Source organism: Micromesistius poutassou (genome assembly GCF_964030765.1).
Source record: "Micromesistius poutassou genome assembly, chromosome: 24".
In the NCBI taxonomy this organism is placed as follows: Eukaryota; Metazoa; Chordata; class Actinopteri; order Gadiformes; family Gadidae; genus Micromesistius; species Micromesistius poutassou.
The window spans coordinates 1060408-1078937 of NC_140294.1; the positions used below are offsets into that span (position 1 = coordinate 1060408).

At 51.0% G+C, this 18530-nt stretch overlaps 1 protein-coding gene across 3 annotated transcripts; it reads left to right on the forward strand.

The window, feature by feature from the left end:
* The first annotated feature begins 351 nt into the window (after positions 1-351).
* Positions 352-18243, forward strand: sonb (SON DNA and RNA binding protein b). Of its 3 annotated transcripts, none has more exons than XM_084488074.1 (22): positions 352-455; positions 1248-1481; positions 2073-2104; positions 2331-2518; positions 2700-2908; positions 3465-3657; positions 3913-4088; positions 4518-4783; positions 5431-5968; positions 6555-6766; positions 7077-7250; positions 8310-8485; positions 9072-9206; positions 9388-9474; positions 10069-10332; positions 10789-10899; positions 11716-11832; positions 15122-15269; positions 16122-16190; positions 16711-16826; positions 17734-17835; positions 18024-18243. In XM_084488074.1, exons 1-22 carry the CDS (start codon positions 373-375, stop codon positions 18099-18101), a joined length of 3708 nt encoding a protein of 1235 aa, XP_084344200.1. In that variant the 5' UTR covers positions 352-372; the 3' UTR covers positions 18102-18243. The 3 variants fall into 3 exon arrangements, with proteins under 3 accessions (XP_084344200.1, XP_084344201.1, XP_084344202.1); XM_084488075.1 differs by having other exon boundaries at positions 2076-2104; XM_084488076.1 differs by lacking the exons at positions 16122-16190; positions 16711-16826; positions 17734-17835; positions 18024-18243 and adding an exon at positions 14125-14202 and having other exon boundaries at positions 15122-15256.
* The last annotated feature ends 287 nt before the right edge of the window (positions 18244-18530 follow it).

An 18530-nucleotide genomic window follows, 5' to 3' on the forward strand; every position in this document is an offset into this window, starting at 1 on the left:
TTAAGAATGTTTCTTTGTCAATCAAAGGCTGGGCTGAAAACTGTGAAGACCCCTGTTTTATCCATGTTGTAATATGCATGAATGTAGAGATAACATTCCAATATGTTACTACTCGGGAAACCTATGTCAAGGTCTAGCGCCCCTAGTGTTTATGAAATTCAAAACAGAATGACATATGACATATATACAAAATAATGTTTGAATTCTATAATTCCAAACATTTTAAAATCGCGAAAATAAAATCTTAATTCAATGGAAGAAAACTTGGGAGGTCGGCCCCGGGGTGCTCCCTCGTCCGTCCTCCCCATTTAGGCGGAACCTTGTCGCAGTCGGACTAGGACGACCCGGGCCCTTCATCACAGGCGCTCGAACATGGCCGCCAACATTGAGCAAATATTCCAAGACTTTATTTTGAATAAAATAAGAGAAATTGAGGACCAACAAGAAGACAATGGGTACTTGAATTTATTGTATACTTTATAATCTATTCTCCTCGTGTTTATTCATTTCATGTCAGCTGTATAATCTTTGTGATGAGTTCTCGGCCGTCGCTGGAGAAGCCTGGCTGGCGACCCAATGGACGCTGCTCTGAGCGCTTTTATTTTGTTAAAACCTGTTTCTGTTGTCTTGTTATCATACCACATATATGATACCACTTCTCATATATGGCCTGTTGTCTTTCTTTCTTTCTTTCTTTCTTTTTTTAACGTTATTGACACTGGTTGCAAAGGCTCTGTTAATTATCAGTTCGATTCACCCTCTAATACCTTTTTAATATATTTCATATTTGTTTATTTGGTTGGAGGAATCAATTGCTCAGTTTCCCATCATACTACATAAGCTCATTGTGAAAATTGACATATTTGTTACATTAGCACAGCGAACTTGCCCATCTATGTACTTTTATCATAGCTGTAACGTTAGCTTAACACTTTTGTCATCCAGATTACCAAAACCTTTTTTTCAGTCGGAATATTTTCAGCTATACAAATAGACAAATCAGACACATCATCATTTGCGTTGTCAAAACTGGCCTCCTTCAGTTGTTGACTATGATTTTCAACCTTCAACCCGGCTACTGAATATGCATTTTTTTTATATGAATATAAATATGAATTTGTGTCTGCTGTAGATAAATGCACCCTATTTAGTGGAAAAACGGTATTATACACATTTATCCAAAAAACTGGTAGCAGAAAACCTTTTAACCAACCCGGTGTTACTCAACCCTACTCGTTCTGTCTCAGTCCTGTGAAGGCCTCGGCTGCAGACGCCGACGCCACCGCCAGGACCGTACCGGACTCTGAGAGGGACGACAAGGAAGAGGACAGCCAGGGGGCGTCCCTCAAGAAACACAAGAAGCACAAGAAGCACAAGAGCAAGAAGAGCAAGAAAAAGAAGAAGAAACGAGACAAAGATGAGAAGGAGAGCAGCTCAGAGTCTGGGGTCGAGTCCGAAGGAGAGGTCAAGCGCCGCTCCAGGTCAGGGTTTGAGGTTTTCAGGCGCTGGCAGAAGCAGCTGGTGGTGCTGCGTCACGTCATGGTTTTCACTGTTGATTTGAATTAGGCCTGGGCAATAAAACGATAAATGATTGTATCGTGATAGACTTTTGAGAAATATCAATATAAAAACATGTTCAATATATATATATATATCGATCAGAGACTGGACCACCGAATCTAGCAGCTGGGTTTGTTACACAAACACGGTTCCATACTTATTTATAATATTTGAGTGTTTTTCATTGCCGTGTCGACATTGGAGTATTTATCAATGAAGAACAGTGGAAGGTCATATTAAGTGTTAAACAGAAGTGTTTAAATCCAGCATGGTAATTCCTAGTCTTTTTAAGTCAATAAAATGATCAATAGTTATCGATATCGATCAATTTGATCAAGTTATATCGTGATATGTCTTTCAGTAATATCGCCCAGGCCTAATTTGAATACAAAATGTATTCTTCTATCTATGGTTTTATAGTGGTGTAGGCTGCATTTCTATCAAACGATGTGCTGAGATGTTGATGGGGATATAATGTTCACGTGTAACTCTGGTGTCTCTCTGTTCCCCAGCAGAACACCTGGAGAGGAGACCCATGATGGAGGTAAGCTGTAGCTTCTCTCCCCCGGGAGAGAAGCTTGTTTAAATGTTGTAACATCTGGGATTTGGTTCAGGATCGCTGTATAGAACAGTATTTGGCATTGCATACTGTCATATCTAAAAAGGTCTATTGCGGGGAGTCCAGTGGCGAATCATGAATTTCACACACAAATATAGGGTGACAAAGTCGCTGCCAAAGTCAGATTCAAATCGCCCCCTTTTTTCCCTAGACGGCAATCGAAAAGCCGGTCGGCACAAGCAGCACCTGACGGGGAAGAAGAAGAAAAGGAAGCGGAGAAAAGAAGATGGCCATAGCTCGTCCGACTCGGAGTCGGGGGGCAGCCAGAAGGACGGCCGCCGGGGTCCCGGCTCCTCGTCATGCCGGCAGGAAGACCTCCCAGACATCATCCCCAAACAGGTAACGAGTTACCCCAAAAACTACTGTGTGACAAAACTTTTGTTCTTTTTTTTTTTCAACCAAAAATTCAGTGTGCCGCGAAAATGTAAGTTTATGAAACGTATTCGTTCGGAAAGTCTTTGATCAACGGCGAGGCCTGTAGCGGTTCGTTCACCTGCTGGTCTTCTCGCTGCGCACACAGGACAGCTCCAAGGCCGGAGGAGCCGACTCCGGGAGAGGGGGTGGGAGGAGCCACGCCTCGCGCTCCCGCGTCCCGTCCCGCTCGCGCTCGCGGTCCCGCTCGGCGCGGAGAGCGCGCCGCTCCCGCTCCAGGCCGCGCGGCCGGCGGTCCAGGTCGCACTCCCGCTCCAGGTCCCGGCGTCGCCGAAATAGGTCCGCCTCCAGGTCAAGGTGGGCGTTTGCGGTTTGCCGCTTGATCAGAAACGTTTAGTACTACAATAGTTATTAACTTGAAGGCATATACTGTATGTTGAAATGGGGAGAAATTGAAATTTGATGGGGTACCGTAGTGTACTCTGACATCACCGTAGCTCTGAATGCATCAATTGTCTGAAAATGATTGACCACACGAGCGATCCTTTCCACACCACCAGCAGGCTCGTAGAAGACTTACGGTGTAGTCCTAGATGAAAAGGCTTACTTGTAGATTCAATGCAGTGATCTGGTAATATGTCACCTATTGAATTATAGTATTTAAAGTTGTGCAGAGTACTTCCCTAGGCGTTTGAATTTGCCTTGTGGTCACTCCACTCCACTCCTTTTGTAAGACGGCAGAGTGTACATTGTGTCCATGTGCAACGGCCTCTTGTTTACCTTCTGCTGAACGTACGGATCACGGTGGCTTGCCGCGGTGGTTCTTGTGTTTGGCGAACAGTAGTTTCCGAAGATTTACAGACGATGACGCCTAAAAAAAACATCATCCTTTCACGCGGTTTCGCCACGCCAGGTCCCAGTTAGGCCGGCGATCCAGGAGGTCAAAGTCCCGATCCCAGTCTCCCAGGAGCCGCAGGTCCCCGAGGGCCCGGAGGTCGCCCAAGACCCGGCGGTCCAGGACGGGGTCCGGATCCGGGACGCGGGGTTCTGGACCGGACAAGAGGCCCTCCCCGGAGCCAGCCGCCGGTGTGACGGAGCCCTCCGATGTATGTCATTTCCTGCACTCCTTTGCATCTTCATGTCTGCCGCCATAGTCTCCTCCTCGCCTCCTGCTCTGCGTCATTTCATTCGGCCTACTTGAATCCATATAGTAAATCGATTGTTTGATTTATTCACACTCTGACAAATGCCTTTAAACCTATTCCTTTAGACCAATTTCTCATCACCATTCCGTCGACACAATCACACAAGTGTCGTGAATCACAGCTTCTTTTTTTTTAATATATATTGTGTTCCTCTAGTCCTGCCTTCCTGGCGACCAACCCCAGGTCTCAGACCCCGTCGTAGCCCCTGCGGTCCCCACCCCGGGGGACCCCCTCATCCGCTCCCCGGACCCTTCGCCTCCAGAAGCCGTGGCTGTGAAGTCGGCGGGGTCATGGAAACCACTGCCGCCCTTGGAGGTCATGACCTCCGCCAGGTAAACCAACTGAGACGCGGGAGGCGTGACCACAGATGTGTGTAACACGTGTTTCAGTTTTAGGCATACCATGGTATATATGCAGACTAAGCACATCATTGGATACTATGGGGAGGGAGGGATGTAAGTTTGTTGGGGGGTTAAATGCCTTGATTTTCCCCATAGACGTTTTAAGAAAGTGACCTCATTGCCAAACAAAAGTCAGTAATCCTTTTCAGGGCTAAAACATTGGCCTATAACTAGCGTTCATTTCAATAAGGTTCCAGTACCTATACCACAACCACATGTTAATCGCAAGTTTTGTGCACAGTAGCTGGGAGCTCACTGCCTTCTGAAATAAGTCGCCAAAGTCACATTCATTTTCAGGAGGAAACTGGTAGTAGTACAAGTCAAGTTTTCCTTTTTTTCGTTGCACCCATCGACTCACAGTTCGTCACTGAAGGACGGCTCCACCCAACCCTCCATCCAACCCTCCACCCAACCCTCCACCCAACCCTCCACCCAACCCTCCACCCAACCCCCCGAAGGTCCGGCCGGGGGCCCCGCGTCCCCTCAGCCCGTCCCCACTGAGGAGGGCTGCGGAGGGACCGGGGAGGACCCGCCCAGCGCCGAGCCCCAGAGCGCAGAGCGAGGGGCGGACGCACCGGCCCAGGAGAGAGCGGAGGACACGGGGGAGGCCTCTCCGGTTATAAAAGGCACGAGATGATGATGATGGATGTCTCTCTCTCTCTCTCTCTCTCTCTCTCTGTTTGTCACTACTTAGTAGTTACTACTACTGCTAGTCTGTCTCTAGTACTGCTCTGTCTCTCGCTCTCTTTGTCCGTATCTCTGTCTGTCTACTAGTCTGTCTCTCTCTCTCTGTCTCTCTACTGGTCTGTCACTCTCTCTTTGTCCTCTCTCTCTCTATCTGTCTGTCTGTCTCTCTCTGTTTGTCTCTCTATTTGTCTGTCTCTCTCTCTCTCTCTGTCTACTGGTCTGTCACTCTCTCTTTGTCCTCTCTCTCTCTCTGTCTGTCTCTCTCTCTCTGTCTGTCTACTGGTCTGTCACTCTTTGTCCTCTCTCTCTCTCTGTGTCTGTCTGTCTCTCTCTGTTTGTCTCTCTATTTGTCTCTCTCTCTTTGACTGTCTCAGTCTCTATCTCTCTTTCTGTCTGTCTCTCTCTGTCCCTGTGTCTGTGTGTCTGTCTGTCTCCCTGTTTCTCTTTCTCTGTCTGTCTCTGTCTCTGCCAGTCACTATTTTTCATCGGAACGTATAATCACAATCGCAATGATTATCAATTGCGCCTGATGAATAATTACCTGTGTGTTTGTGTGTGTGTGTGTGTTCTTTCTTTCTTTCTGTAGAACCGGACGTTCCTGTCCCACTGCCCAGTCCCAGTGACATAGAGACCCCCCCGGTTCCCCCCCCCGGCGCTGCAGACCCGGACCACCCCACAGAGAGCCCCCGTCTCTCTGAGAAGCCGATCTCCGGCGCGCCCTGCGCCGACGGCGACGACGCCAAGTCCTCCGCGAAGAAGAAGAGGACGTCGTCCAAGTCGCCGCAGAAGAAGAAGGAGGCCAAGTCGGCGGCAGCGGCGTCGTCCAAGAAGAGCAGCAGGCGCAGGTCCAGGTCCGACTCCCGCGCCCGCCGGAGGAGCTCGCGCTCGGGGAGCCGCACCAGGAGGAAGAGGTCCGGGTCCCGGAGGAAGAGGTCCGGGTCCCGGAGGAAGAGGTCCGGGTCCCGGAGGAAGAGGTCCGGCTCCAGGAGGAAGAGGTCCGGCTCCAGGAGGAAGAGGTCCGGTTCCAGGAGGAAGAGGTCCGGCTCCAGGAGGAAGAGGTCCGGCTCCAGGCCGCGGAGGAGATCCAGGTCCAAGTCCAGGTCCAGGAAGAAATCAAAGTCAAGGTAGGCGGCCACTTTGGGTCATAATGGAAGTGGAAGAATCTGCTCCGGTTAGGACCTGGTTTGGTCGGTCTTGGATGGAGTATAGCTCGCTCTGCATTGCAGAACCCAGTGGTATCAGCTCGAGGTAGAACCTGGCTTAGGTTCTAGTTAGGACCTGGTTAAGTCAGTCCTCTCTTTAGACTGTAGTTCGCTTTTCATTGCAGAACCAGGTGGAAGGATTTTATTTCAGATCCATAAGTAAGAAGAGGCTATAGCCGAACATCTGGGGGAGAGACACACCACACTCCGACTCGGCCGCAATCCAGCGAGATCGAGGGAGGGAGTGACGCAGGGTTTCCTGTTTAGTTACGGACAATTCGTCTGGCCGTGTAGAGAAACTCATTCGGGAGCGGCAGACTTCCGATTTAAATCTAAAGTCCCCTCTTCATTCACAAACCCAGCCACAGCCCTGCGAGAGATGACACGATTCCTGTCCTCCTTTCCTGCGTTTTTGCAGGGAATCATTAACACAGATTTCTTCCCTTCGAAGTGTAAAAAAAAAAACAACCACCAAACATTTGTGTTTGTTTCCCGCGTCTCTCTGCAGGTCCCCGGCCCGCCGGTCCAGGAGGTCACGCTCGCGCTCGCGCTCCGGGTCGCGGGCGCAGCGGCGGGGCGCGTACGGCGGGGGCTTCAGCCAGCGGGACCGCTGGAAGCGGGAGCCCAGCCACTCCCCCGTGCTCATCCTCCGCAAGAACCGCTCGCCGGCCCCCAAGCACCTCGGAGACGGCAAGAGCCCGCCACGCATCACGGAGCTGGGTGAGGACATTTTATTCTGATCAAAGTTGTCTGTCGTGTTTTTGTCTTCATTAAAGTACTTTGGGGAGCTGCTGTGTCGCCAACATTTGACGTAAACGTGCTCCTAAACCAGAAGATGTTGCATTAGAGAATTAGAGAATGAATGGATACAATTATGTATATCTTCATAGGCACACAGTATTACCTTTTCCACTCGTGGCTTATGCATGCAGGCTACCGTTTTTTTTCCTCGAATAAACTAGAACATCGTCTCGTGTCATATGTCCTGAATCCCTTTTTCGTTTTTGTGTTTCTCTCGTCCTCCTACCAGACAAGGAGCAGCTGCTGGAGATCGCCAAGGCCAACGCGGCGGCCATGTGCACCAAGGCGGGCGTGCCCATCCCGGACAACCTGAAGCCCAGGCTGACCGGCCAGCTGCACGTGCCCCTCGCCATGCCCATGCCCAACATGGCCATGAACGCGGCCGTGGCCAGCATGACCGCCGGTAGGACCTCCCGCGCCGGTGTGCGCGACACTCGATCAATCGGCCGTTTACAGTGCGGGGTTGCAAGGCATGCCGCGCTGTGAATGCATAACGTCTAGAACCACGCAAGTTGAAACATCTAGGTCTAGAACCCATGAGAGAAACGTCTAGGTCTGGAACCCACAAGGTAAAACATCTAGGTTCTAGACCCCACACGATGAAACATCTAGGTTCTATGAACCAGAAGATAAAACATCTAGGTTCTATGAACCAGAAGATAAAACATCTAGGTTCTATGGCCCAGAAGATAAAACATATAGGTTCTAGAATCCACAAGATAAAACATCTAGGTTCTAGAACCCACAAGATAAGACATCTAGGTCTAGACCCCAGGGTCGAACATGATCACTGACCAAGCGTCTCATGTGGTTGGATCCTGGCGGGTCAGAAATTAAACTGCCCAAAAAAATGGCTGTTCAACATCTTCAAACGTAGCTTGTTTTCTCGACGTTTATTGAAGGTGCTTGCCGTTATTATACGTTATGTTTTCCTAAAATACAATACCAGGCATTGGCAAAATCATCAGAGCACAATTCAAACCCTCTAGATTGAATAATAGGGACGCTTTCTCTCATCTGAAGATGTTAGGCATGCAAAATGCGGAATGAAATATATAGAGCTGCACTACCGGTTAAACCTGCTAGATGGCGATGTGGACTGAGGTGCACGTGCCATCTGGATGATCCAGCCCAGACCAGAGATTGATATGAGTTTGGGGTTCTGGGATTATAAGAGCTGGGCCAATGCAGCTATTAAAAACATTATGGCCTCAAGCTCTCACAACCTCACCTTTTATTGTCTATGTTGTAATAGGGTAGTTGTATTAAATAATCTGTCTCTCTGCTGCTCTCTCTCTCTCGCTCTGTCTGGCTCTGTCTCTGCCGCTCTCTCTCTTGTCTCTCTCTCTTGTCTCTCTGTATCTCTCTTTGTTTCTCTCTATCTATCTATCTATCTATCTATCTATCTATCTATCTCTCTGTGTGTCTCTCTCTCTGTCTCCCCCCCCCCCCCACCCTCCAGCGACGATGACCGCGGCGCTGTCCAGCATGGGGGCCCTGGCCGCCATGCCCCCCCTGCCCTCCATCACCAATAAGCCCCCGCCCGGCGTCCCCCAGCTCAACATGGCCGCCCTGGAGGTGGTCAAGAAGAAAGTGACCAAGCAGGCCAACAGCATCAGCATCAAGGAGTTCACGGACGTAAGGGGAAAGAGTGCTAGCCTCGCGACACCATCCCGGTGTCAGAGGTCACGATCAGTGCATACTGCATATCTAGAGTGACGGAAAATGACATAAGGATAGGACCAATGAGGGCCAAGGGGAGGGAGTTTCAGTACTACAGGCCAACCACAAGGAGTGCGTGTTTGTTTCTTGAGAAACGAAAATAGCCCCCGAGGAAAGTGAAGCAATCGACAGCGGAACGATGGCAATGTTAAAGATAGACGGAAATCTGCAGGGAAGGCTTTTCTTTGCACAGCGGAAGGCCCATATCAGGAGGCCAGGCTGATATACATACCCATCTTGAAAATGCTGATGGTCTCACGAGGCTAGAGCAAGAAACACACACGTTTCTCTACTGAGAAAGCAACAGGAGGTTGCTAAAACGCCTGCTTAAATTGGTTTAGCACACGGCGCAGTTTGTTGCGTTTCTCCTTGATCAAACCTCGTCAGTACTCGCGGCCACCTTCGTCCGTGCAACATTCTGAGGGCTCTGGATGTTTGTGCTCTGCACATTTAGGCCTTATTATGAGAAGCTTGACCTGACCTTTGTGTCTCTCCGTGGCAGAAATGCAAGATGATCGTGGACAGCAAGGGGGAGCTGCCCGTGGCCCAGCCTCACGTCTCTGACGAGGAGGACGAGGGGAAGCCCTTCGGGAGCGCAGCCCTGCGAGAGCAGAAGGCCATCAGCTTCAGCATCAATGTGAGGACTCGCACACGCACGCACGCACACACGCACACACACTCCATGTTATTCTCGTGAAATCATTGATATAAGCTCTGGGTAGCTCTCCTTTCAGCAGGCATGTGTCGGCGCTCCTGCTTTCCTGTCCTTGATTCCTCTGTCCCTTCCCCCCCCCCCCCCCCACACACCGTCCAATCAGAACATGTCCGTGCGACCGGCCGCGCGGAGTGATGCGGGCATCGCCAAGGAGTTCCCCGTGTCCTCGGGATCCCAGCACCGCAAGAAGGTAGCGTACCCCCCCCCCCCCCATCCCCTTAAATGTCAGACACTGCACAATTACAGTAACCCTACTAACCCTAACCCTAACTCAGATAGGATCAATCGGGCCAGAGGTGGATTTTTGGGCCATCAATGCAGATATCGACAAATCAATTCTAAAGCCAGGAAGAAGAACAATAGATGAGACGTTGTTGTAGTCGCTGCGCTGGTCCCCATCGAGCAACACGGTGTATTCCTCAGAGCACAGCGGAAAGGCTAGCGGGTTTGAGGTCGTGCTCGAATGCTTGTTGAGGGTGTCTAGCTGAGGGAGCCGGGGAGAAGGGGTGGTTTAGAATCGGTGAAAACGCCAGCCGTGGCTTGGTTTGATCCCCGGTTTTTACCCATTTGAGTATTTTTGCATTGAATCCGAAATCGGCCCAATGGAAACGTACGACAGAGCTGTTGGCCCCAATGGGCCCCAATGAATTGGGGCCCACCTGTCCATCATGTAGCACCTGTCCATCATGTAGCACCTGTCCATCATGTAGCACCTGTCCATCATGTACCCCCTCATCCATCATGCCCCTCCCCTGACATGTGACCCCCCCCGCTGGCCGTGCAGGAGGGCGACGCCCCCGGTGCCTACGGAGAATGGGTCAAGGTGGAGAAGACCACGGCGGCGGCGGCCAAAGCGGCGGCAGCGGCCGTCGCCGCCGCCATGAAGGCGGCCGCGTGCCCTCCGTCGTCGTCATCGACGACGGCCTCCTCGTCGCCAGGGGCGACGGTCGCCGAGACGCAGCCCCCCGCGGTCACCCCGGCGGCTGCGACGCAGGCGGCGGCGGCCGTGTCCGCCAGTGACAGCGTTTTCCCCGAGCCGCCGCTACAGGTGAGGACCCTCCCCCCACCCCTCCTCCCCGTAGGTCAAGTCCTTTATCTCACCGTTTCTCACCGTATTTGCAGGATTTAGTTACTATGCAACAAATTGCAGGAATGACCACTATTAAAACGTGACTGAAGACTTTAATGTTTGCTTTGGCTTTTCCGCTAAATCTTACATTCATTGCACTTTTAACTTTTGCAGTTCTTCCACAATGCCTTTTATTTTATTTGTCTATTTTCTATATTGTATATATATTCTATTGTATGACGATGTTTTTACGTGACGCACTTTGAATCCTTTGAAGCCTCGTGTATGAAAAGCGCTACATAAATAGAGTTGCCTTGCCTTAATGGTGACTTATGGCCTTTGCACGTATTTCCTCTTTGCACGTATTAACTCTTTCTTTGCGTGCATTTACGTGCTTCTAATGGCTTCACGGTCTCCACCGCGTTGTCCCTCCAGCCGGTGGATATCTCCCAGGCTGTGATCGAGAGGATCAAAGCTCAGAGGCGATTGGCTGAGAACCCGTACGACGTCAGCGCCATCAGCATGCTCAGCCGCGCACAAGAGCAGGTAAAAGCACCCGCAGTGAGCGGGCCATATGATATTGTTTATGGATGCTTTTTTTTTGATATTGTATTTCATTTCTCAATACCTTTTTTTACTAGCAGTCGATAAGCCGTGCTCTGAAGCGGTCTAGAATGGGTTGGGATCTTGGTGGAGCGATGCCACACAACTGTATGTGCGGTGCCTAAAGGGGTCTTTATGGTTCTACGTCGACGCAACGTAAGAGGGTTTACGTCCTTGCGGGGACCCTCCTTGCATCCACCGCAAGGGCCTGACGCGCGCCTCCCAAGAACTTTAACCTTGCGTTGAGGCGACGCAGCAGCAAGTGCTGAGATCGGTCCTCCAACTACATAATTTCCGGCAACACGCTTGTATGTAAAAAAAAATCAAAAGGCAAAACATGTAACTTTTGCCTTCATAGCCGTAACCTTTTTTTTTTTTTTTTTTTACTCGCTAGTAATCCGTATAAAGCGGAGACGTTTTGTATTGGGTCGTCGTAGACTTTGAATGTAATGACCAGAATGGAGAACGACGACCAACTTCGCAGCCTATCTTCTGTTTTTGTTGCACATTGTTTAATTCGTATTCAGCTTTCACGTTGCTAGAATCCATACCATAATCAAAACATCTAGTAGTAGACCAATTGTAAAGTAACTGCATGCACAGACAAAGACCACCTATTTGTTCTCTCTTTACCACGGACACGCATAGCGACGCGTAAAGCCGACGCAGGACCATAAAAGGCTCGCGACTGTGCGGTCATTGCGTCGCGTGAACGTGGAACCATAATCAAGCCTTAACCACCACCCCCCCCCCCTGCAGGTGGACGCGTGGGCCCAGTCCAACACCATCCCGGGGCTGTTCACCGGCTCCACGGGGGCCACGGTCCTCACCTCCGAAGAGCTGTCCAGCAGCGGGCCCCAGGCCTGGCTCAAAAAGGTACCCCAGTAGGGCAGGCAGGGGCGTAGAACACTGGCTAGCTCCACGTCCTGGGTAGACGCACACGGGACGTGGACGGCCGATCAAACGCGAAAGGACACGTGCTCCCCACATGCTTGACTTTAGCGCGCACGTGCCCCCAAAAGAAGACATCTTTGGGCTGCGCGGTGAGCTGTTGGCACCCTGCATGGAAGTGAGGTGGGAGGAGAGGGGGTGGGAGCTTCTAGTGTGGCTTCTGGGATGTGAATTTCACAGCATTTCAAATTTCACAGCGTTCAGTCATGCGTTTTAGGGGATTCGTCTCACGTAATCACTGTGAGCGGAGATTAAAACACAATCGACTGTTTTTGTTTTAAATGCAGCGTGTACTTTTGGACCTTATCGATTGGATGATGCATATCACGACATGAGCCGCAAAGCGATACGTGTCACGTTTCATACACAGTGTGAAACGTATCACGATTTATTGCGATTCAATATAATTTTATTAACGCTTGTTCAAATATAATTCCAGACTCGTGATGCGGACGGTGCATTTCGGATTTTTCTCTATTTTTTAAGATGACAAACATAACCGTGAAGCATTCCATATCTAAACAATTGATGCATCAAAACATTTATAAAATCAATCGGTTTTTTTCCAGCCACACCGTATCTCAAATAACAGTAGTAGACGGATCGTCTTGCTGTGTTTCTACCTCCACTCGCAGTGAGACTCGAGACGAATCCCTTAAAACGCAGTTCCATCCTGAAACTCCCTTCACAGAAGCTACGTAGCTCGAGGCTTCGGGCCCCCTCCACTTCCATGGGGCGCGCTAACGGCTAACCACGCAGCCGGGGGACTTGTCTTTACAGATGCAAACCGGTGTCCATCTTCTCCTCCGGACGGTGGGGGGGGGAGACGGACAAAGAGATCATTCCCCCCACCCCCCCGCCCTCCCCTTAAAAAAGTTGGCGTGTTCCTTTTCTCACACACACACACACCCTACACACACTAACTCTACCATATCGATCAATACCCCCCCCACCCCCCCCCCCACACTCTGAAAGGTGTCTGCGTTGTTTGTGCCCGCCGATTTGCAACCCAGAGCTGTATAGCTGATAGCTGCCCCAGCCCCCCCCCGCCACCACATGACAACCACAGTTCTGCTGCTACCCCTGCACTGTCCACTGCACTGAAGGCTGTCCACGCTGACGTTCAGCTGCATTCCAACACTGTCTATTAATGAACAGTTGAAAAATTTAAAAAAATTAAAAATTGTAAATTGTCGAAATTACTAACGAGAGGCCAAGTCCTGTTTTAATTGGAGATCACTTCTTCCCAGCGGCTGTGGACCCTCTCCCCCCCACCCCCCCTTCTTTCTATACAGCTCTGGGCTCCTCTCGCGGCGGCACGGGCAACGCACGCGTCTCACTCTTATTCTCAACCACCACAGCAGGTACGGGCGCAGCCCTGCGGCCGGCCTCTAGGGGGCAGTGTAGCGCCCTCCTCTGCCTCCACTCCCTGGAGCTCTGTGCCCACCTGGCTCCTCCCCCCACCCCCCCCCTGGAGGGAGAGGGAGGCGTGTTGGGGAAAGGGAGGAGGAGGGGGGGGGTGGATCAGGTCTTATCAGCATGTTTAACCACCCGGACCCCAAGGCCAAGGGACGAGTCAGGAGTTTTACTCTACTTTACTTTTTTTTTCGTCCATAAACATAAAGTAATCCGTCTCGATGGACCACGATGGTTTAAAGGACGTCAAGGTCAAGGTTCAATTCCTGCCCGACCGGTACACAAGAGATAGAAAATGTAGACTTTTGAATTTCGTTTTTTTCGTTTTTTCATCTCTTGGTGTGGGGCCACGTCTTGGGTTTGACTCCTTCAATCAAACCAAGTTCAAATAGAGCTCATATTTTGAAATGACATTCTTCCCGCCACAATCCGGGGCTTTAATAGTTGAAGCCTTGATTGATAAAGCCATGCATAGAAAGCTGTAGGCCACTCGCACAGCAAACAGCCTTGTCTGGACACGACCTAGCTTTGGTTGTGTTTCAGGGTCTGTCGGGTCTAGGTCTTTGGCGCTTGGGTCAGGTCTGGGTCAGGTCTAGGTCTTTGGAGCCTGGGTCAGGTCTAGGTCTTTGGCGCCTGGGTCAGGTCTAGGTCTTGGTCTTTGGCCCCCGGGTCGGGCTTTAGTTCTGACCTTGATGGGAGGAGGAGGAGGAGGGAGGGGAGGTGGGGCGGACGGGGGAGGTGGGAGTTTGCGGCGGTCGCAATGGCGACCCTGTGAACTCTCACCTCTCTGTGTATCATTAGACCTCTACAGGGCCGACGGCAGCGCACGGCCCCTCTCTGTGGTTGGGGGGCTTCAACAGGGTGGAGAGGAGGGGCTAGGTACGTACCCACACCCAGCATCCTTCACCCACTGCAGCCTGTGTGTGTGTGTGTGTGTGTGTGTTGAGAGAGTGGATGTGAGCTCTGCTGGCTAACAGGTATGTAATGTGTGTGCGTGTGTGTATGTGTGTGTGTAGATGCATACACGCAGCGCACGCTAGGGATGGGAAGGAGGGAGCTAGTTTTACCGGTTCAGTCGTTCTCGCGACGTTCTCAAAAGAGTGCCACTTCTTTTAAATGCGACACATGCTAACGATGCTAATGCTAGACCGGGCTTCATTGTCGTAGTTTCTGACAAGAGTGCTAGGATGACATTCAGGCTCCCCGCTGATAATGTTTGACTGTAATAAGCTAATAACAATCTTTGAGACGATTTAGATTAATCCAAAAATGTGTGCATTTGAGTTGATTTGGTTAATAAAACAAACCAAACACTTATAGAGATGCAGGATAGAGATGGCTGTGCAATTAAGTAAAATAGAGAGCTTGTGGAAAAAAAGGCAGTGGCCGACGATTCTCCGTACCCATCTCTACTGCACTCCTACGCACCGTCCTTGGCACCGGCTAATTGCCCCTCTTTCTACCCCCTCTGTTATTTTTTTTCTCTTCCTCGCTTTCTTTTTTATCTCTTCTCTATCTGCCCTTTTTTCTCTCGCTCTCTCTTTCTTTTTCCTTCTCTCTCTCTCTCTCTTTCTTTCTTTCTTTCTTTCTTTCTTTCTTTCTTTCTTTCTCTCTCGCCTCTTTCCTTTCTCTCGCCTCTCTCTCTCTCTCGCCTCTTTCCTTTCTCTCGCCTCTCTCTCTCTCTTTCTCTTTTTCCTTCTCTCTCTCTCTCGCTCTCTCTCGCTCTCTCTCTTTTTCCTGCTTGTCTTTCCTTTCTCTCTCTCTCTCTCTCTCTCTCTCCACTCGTTCCCCTCCTCAGGACCAGTTCCTGCGGGCGGCGCCCGTGTCCGGGGGCGTGGGCGAGTTCCTGATGAGGAAGATGGGCTGGCGGACGGGCGAGGGCCTGGGCCGGAACCGCGAGGGCACGGTGGAGCCCATCATCATCGACTTCAAGATCGACCGCAAAGGTCGGCGCTTTACCCACAATCCCTTTCAAACACGGGGTGGGGGGGGGGGGGGTTCAAACGTCACGATAATTACGTCAGACCTTGTTCGAATCGCCCACTCCCTCCCGTGCACTCTGCTCCTCCCGGCCTCCGTTCACCTCACTGTCCCCTCTGCCCGTCTCCCCGCGATGGGGAGCAGAGCCTTCAGCCGCTCTGCCCCCCCCCCCCCCCCCCGGCATCCACAACACCGACTCCATATCCCGGTTCAAATCAAAGCTCAAAACTCACCTTTTGAAATAATAATAATAATTTTATTTTGGGTTAGGGTTAGGGCAATGACACAAAGACGCTTACCACTCACACACATGTCATACCGGTGGTGGTGAACTACGATAGTAGCCACAGCTGCCCTGGGGCAGACGCACGGAAGCGTGGCTGCCATTCAGCGCCCACTGCCCCTCCGACCGCCACCTCAAACACACAGCAGTCAGACACATTCACACGAGTCAAGGTGGGTGAAGTGTCTTTGCCCGATGACACAACGACCATGACACAAGTGGCAAGGGCGGGGATCGAACCGCCGACCCTCCGATCATCGGCCATCCCACTCTACCGCCTGAGCACACGGTCGCCCAAATCCGCTTACCCCTCCAGATCTTCCCGTCCCACATCACCGCATCGCCATCACCCGTTGTCCACCTTATTTAAACTTTTTAATTTATATTGGTTTTTTTGTGCATCTGTTTCTGATTGTATATATGTTTTTCTTTGAGAGCCTTGAAAGGCGCTTTCATATCAAATGTATTGTTACTATTGTCCAAATGATGGCGATATGAGAAGTAGTCAACGTCGGCGTTGCGTTTGTGTTTTCAGGGCTTGTCGCTTCAGGGGAGAAGCCTCAGAAGCAGACAGGGGGGCTGGTGGTGACCAAGGACCTCATGGGTAAGATGGACCCACACGCACGCACAGCGCACCACTTTCCAATCAGCGGTTCGTTTTTTTTTCCGAGTTAGTAACAGTAACTACAGGATGGGGCGGGGGGGGCGAGACTTGGCAATAGACGATCTGTCTTTAAGATGTCAAACTATTTTCCGACGTGTTTTTTAATGTACACGCTATAAAATGTTCAGATCCATTTTTTTGAACTCTTTATCAGATTCCAAAGAACCACAGATAGGTAAACAAACGTACATTTATTGTATATTCAAGTATTCAAGGAGAAAATAAAAAAATTCTATATATATATATATATATATATATAACCGTAAGAAAACCGTGAGAAAACCAGATCAATAATAAAAAATTGATCAAATAAAAGAATAGACAAATACATAAAAAAAAGAGAACGTTTGGACTGGAGGTTACAAAATGTTCAGATCAAAGTAATGTTGGAATGAGAATCCGGGAAAAAAAGCGAGAGCAGTGTTTCATGTCCTGTGCTCTGACCCGCTCCTCCTCCCAGGGAAACACCCGGTCTCCGCCCTGATCGAGCTGTGCAACAAGCGCCGCATCCTGCAGCCCGACTTTGTGATGGTGCACCACAGCGGGCCCGACCACCGCAAGAACTTCCTGTTCAAGGTTTGACCCCCCCCCCCCCCCCCCCCCCCCCCCGGCGCGGCGGTGGCGCACTTTCACACTCTGTGTCCTGCACTGCCCCCGGCCTGAAACACGTGTTACTGTTCAATTGTATTTGTATAGCCCTTAACCACAGGTACAGTCTCAAAGGGCTTAAGATGCCATGTATTTATGACACGCCCCTTGCCCTAGACCCCCCCCAGAGGTCTAGGAAAAAATAACACAAGTCTTTGAGGGAGCTGTCCCTTTTTAACCTTTTATTTAACCAGGTAGAATCTCCAGGTAGAGATTGGCAACCTCCTTTTCAAGAGATGTGGCCACGCCAAGGTTACAACCGAAAACCGCGACGCTCCGAAAACGTATACGCACGCATAACCCGTTAGAGTCCGCTGAATCAGTTACACATGGGCTTAAAAAAAGTTTTAGAGCGTGCGTAAGGTTTAGATCACGGTGTCCCGCAGGGTTGACGCAAACCGAGGGAACAAAGTGAAGCTAGTCTATCTCAAGACACTCTTTAGAAGGTTCCAAGCAGATCTCGTTTTCCTCTCTCTGTCCTCTTCCTCCCTCCCTCCCTCCCTCCGTCCTCTCCCTCCCTCCCTCCGTCCCCTCCCTCCCTCCCTCCTTCCCTCCCTCCCTCCGTCCCCTCCCTCCCTCCCTCCCTCCCTCCCTCGTCCCCTCCCTCCCTCCCTCCCTCCCTCCCTCCCTCTGTCCCCTCCCTCCCTCCGTCCCCTCCCTCCCTCCGTCCTCTCCCTCCCTCTGTCCTCTCCCTCCCTCCATCCCTCTCCCTCTCTCTGTCCCCTCCCTCCCTCCCTCTCCGTCCCCGCCCTCCCTCCGTCCCCTCCCTCCCTCCATCCCTCTCCCTCCCTCCGTCCTCTCCCTCTGACGGCCCCTTTCCTCCCCTCCCCTCCAGGTGACGGTGAACAGCGTGGACTACCAGCCGCAGACGGCCAGCCCCAACAAGAAGCACGCCAAGGCCATGGCCGCCATGGTGGCCCTGCAGGGCCTGGGCGAGGTAAGACCCCCCCCACCACCCCCACCCCCACCTCCCCGGTCGCACCGGATCCTTCTCAGAGCGGGGGGGGGGGGGGGTCGCGTCTTTGACGTGATCCCACCCGACGTCTCGATGGGGACCGCCATTGGTGGACACGACCTGTCACTCAGAGCGGATGCTGAGGCTGTGGTTTGCTTGTGCGTCGGTAGGTGCCTTCGGACGGACCGGGGCTGTACACCGGACCTGTGTTTACGGCGGCATCCACCGGACCCCTGTTCTCCACCTGATGTGCTACATGTGCTACATGTGGGCCTGTGGTTTTAACTGTCTTTGTTACATGGCACAGCCCGCTCCCCACCACCACCACCACCACCACCGCTCCTCAATCAACCACAGCGTACTGGATAGTGAATATTGTATTAGTGTAATAGTGTGTAATGGATAGTGAAGTGTCGGAACCGTCTCTGCAGACTCATTCGTCAGGTAGCCTGATTTTTCACATTGACTGTGATTTTTAAAAAGATTAAAGCTGTATTTACCTCCGTTATCCCCGTTTGTACGCATTTTTTAATGAGTGACGGTAAAACAGACCTGCTTGTGTTCCCTTTGTTTTTGACTATTGGTCTTCAACGTGCTTTGCGTTGCTGTTTTATGTACTTGAATTAGTCTGAAGTTTCTTCTGTCTGAGGTGTTTTCGGACATTTCTAGAATCGTCT

Bases quoted from the DNA above. Each gene is read 5' to 3' on its own strand.
- sonb (XM_084488074.1), top strand. From the start codon at position 373: ATGGCCGCCAACATTGAGCAAATATTCCAAGACTTTATTTTGAATAAA. The intron at 6,767-7,076 runs GTGAGGACATTT...TCCTCCTACCAG, and splicing joins GCCACGCATCACGGAGCTGG to ACAAGGAGCAGCTGCTGGAG. The intron at 15,270-16,121 runs GTCGGCGCTTTA...TTGTGTTTTCAG, and splicing joins CTTCAAGATCGACCGCAAAG to GGCTTGTCGCTTCAGGGGAG.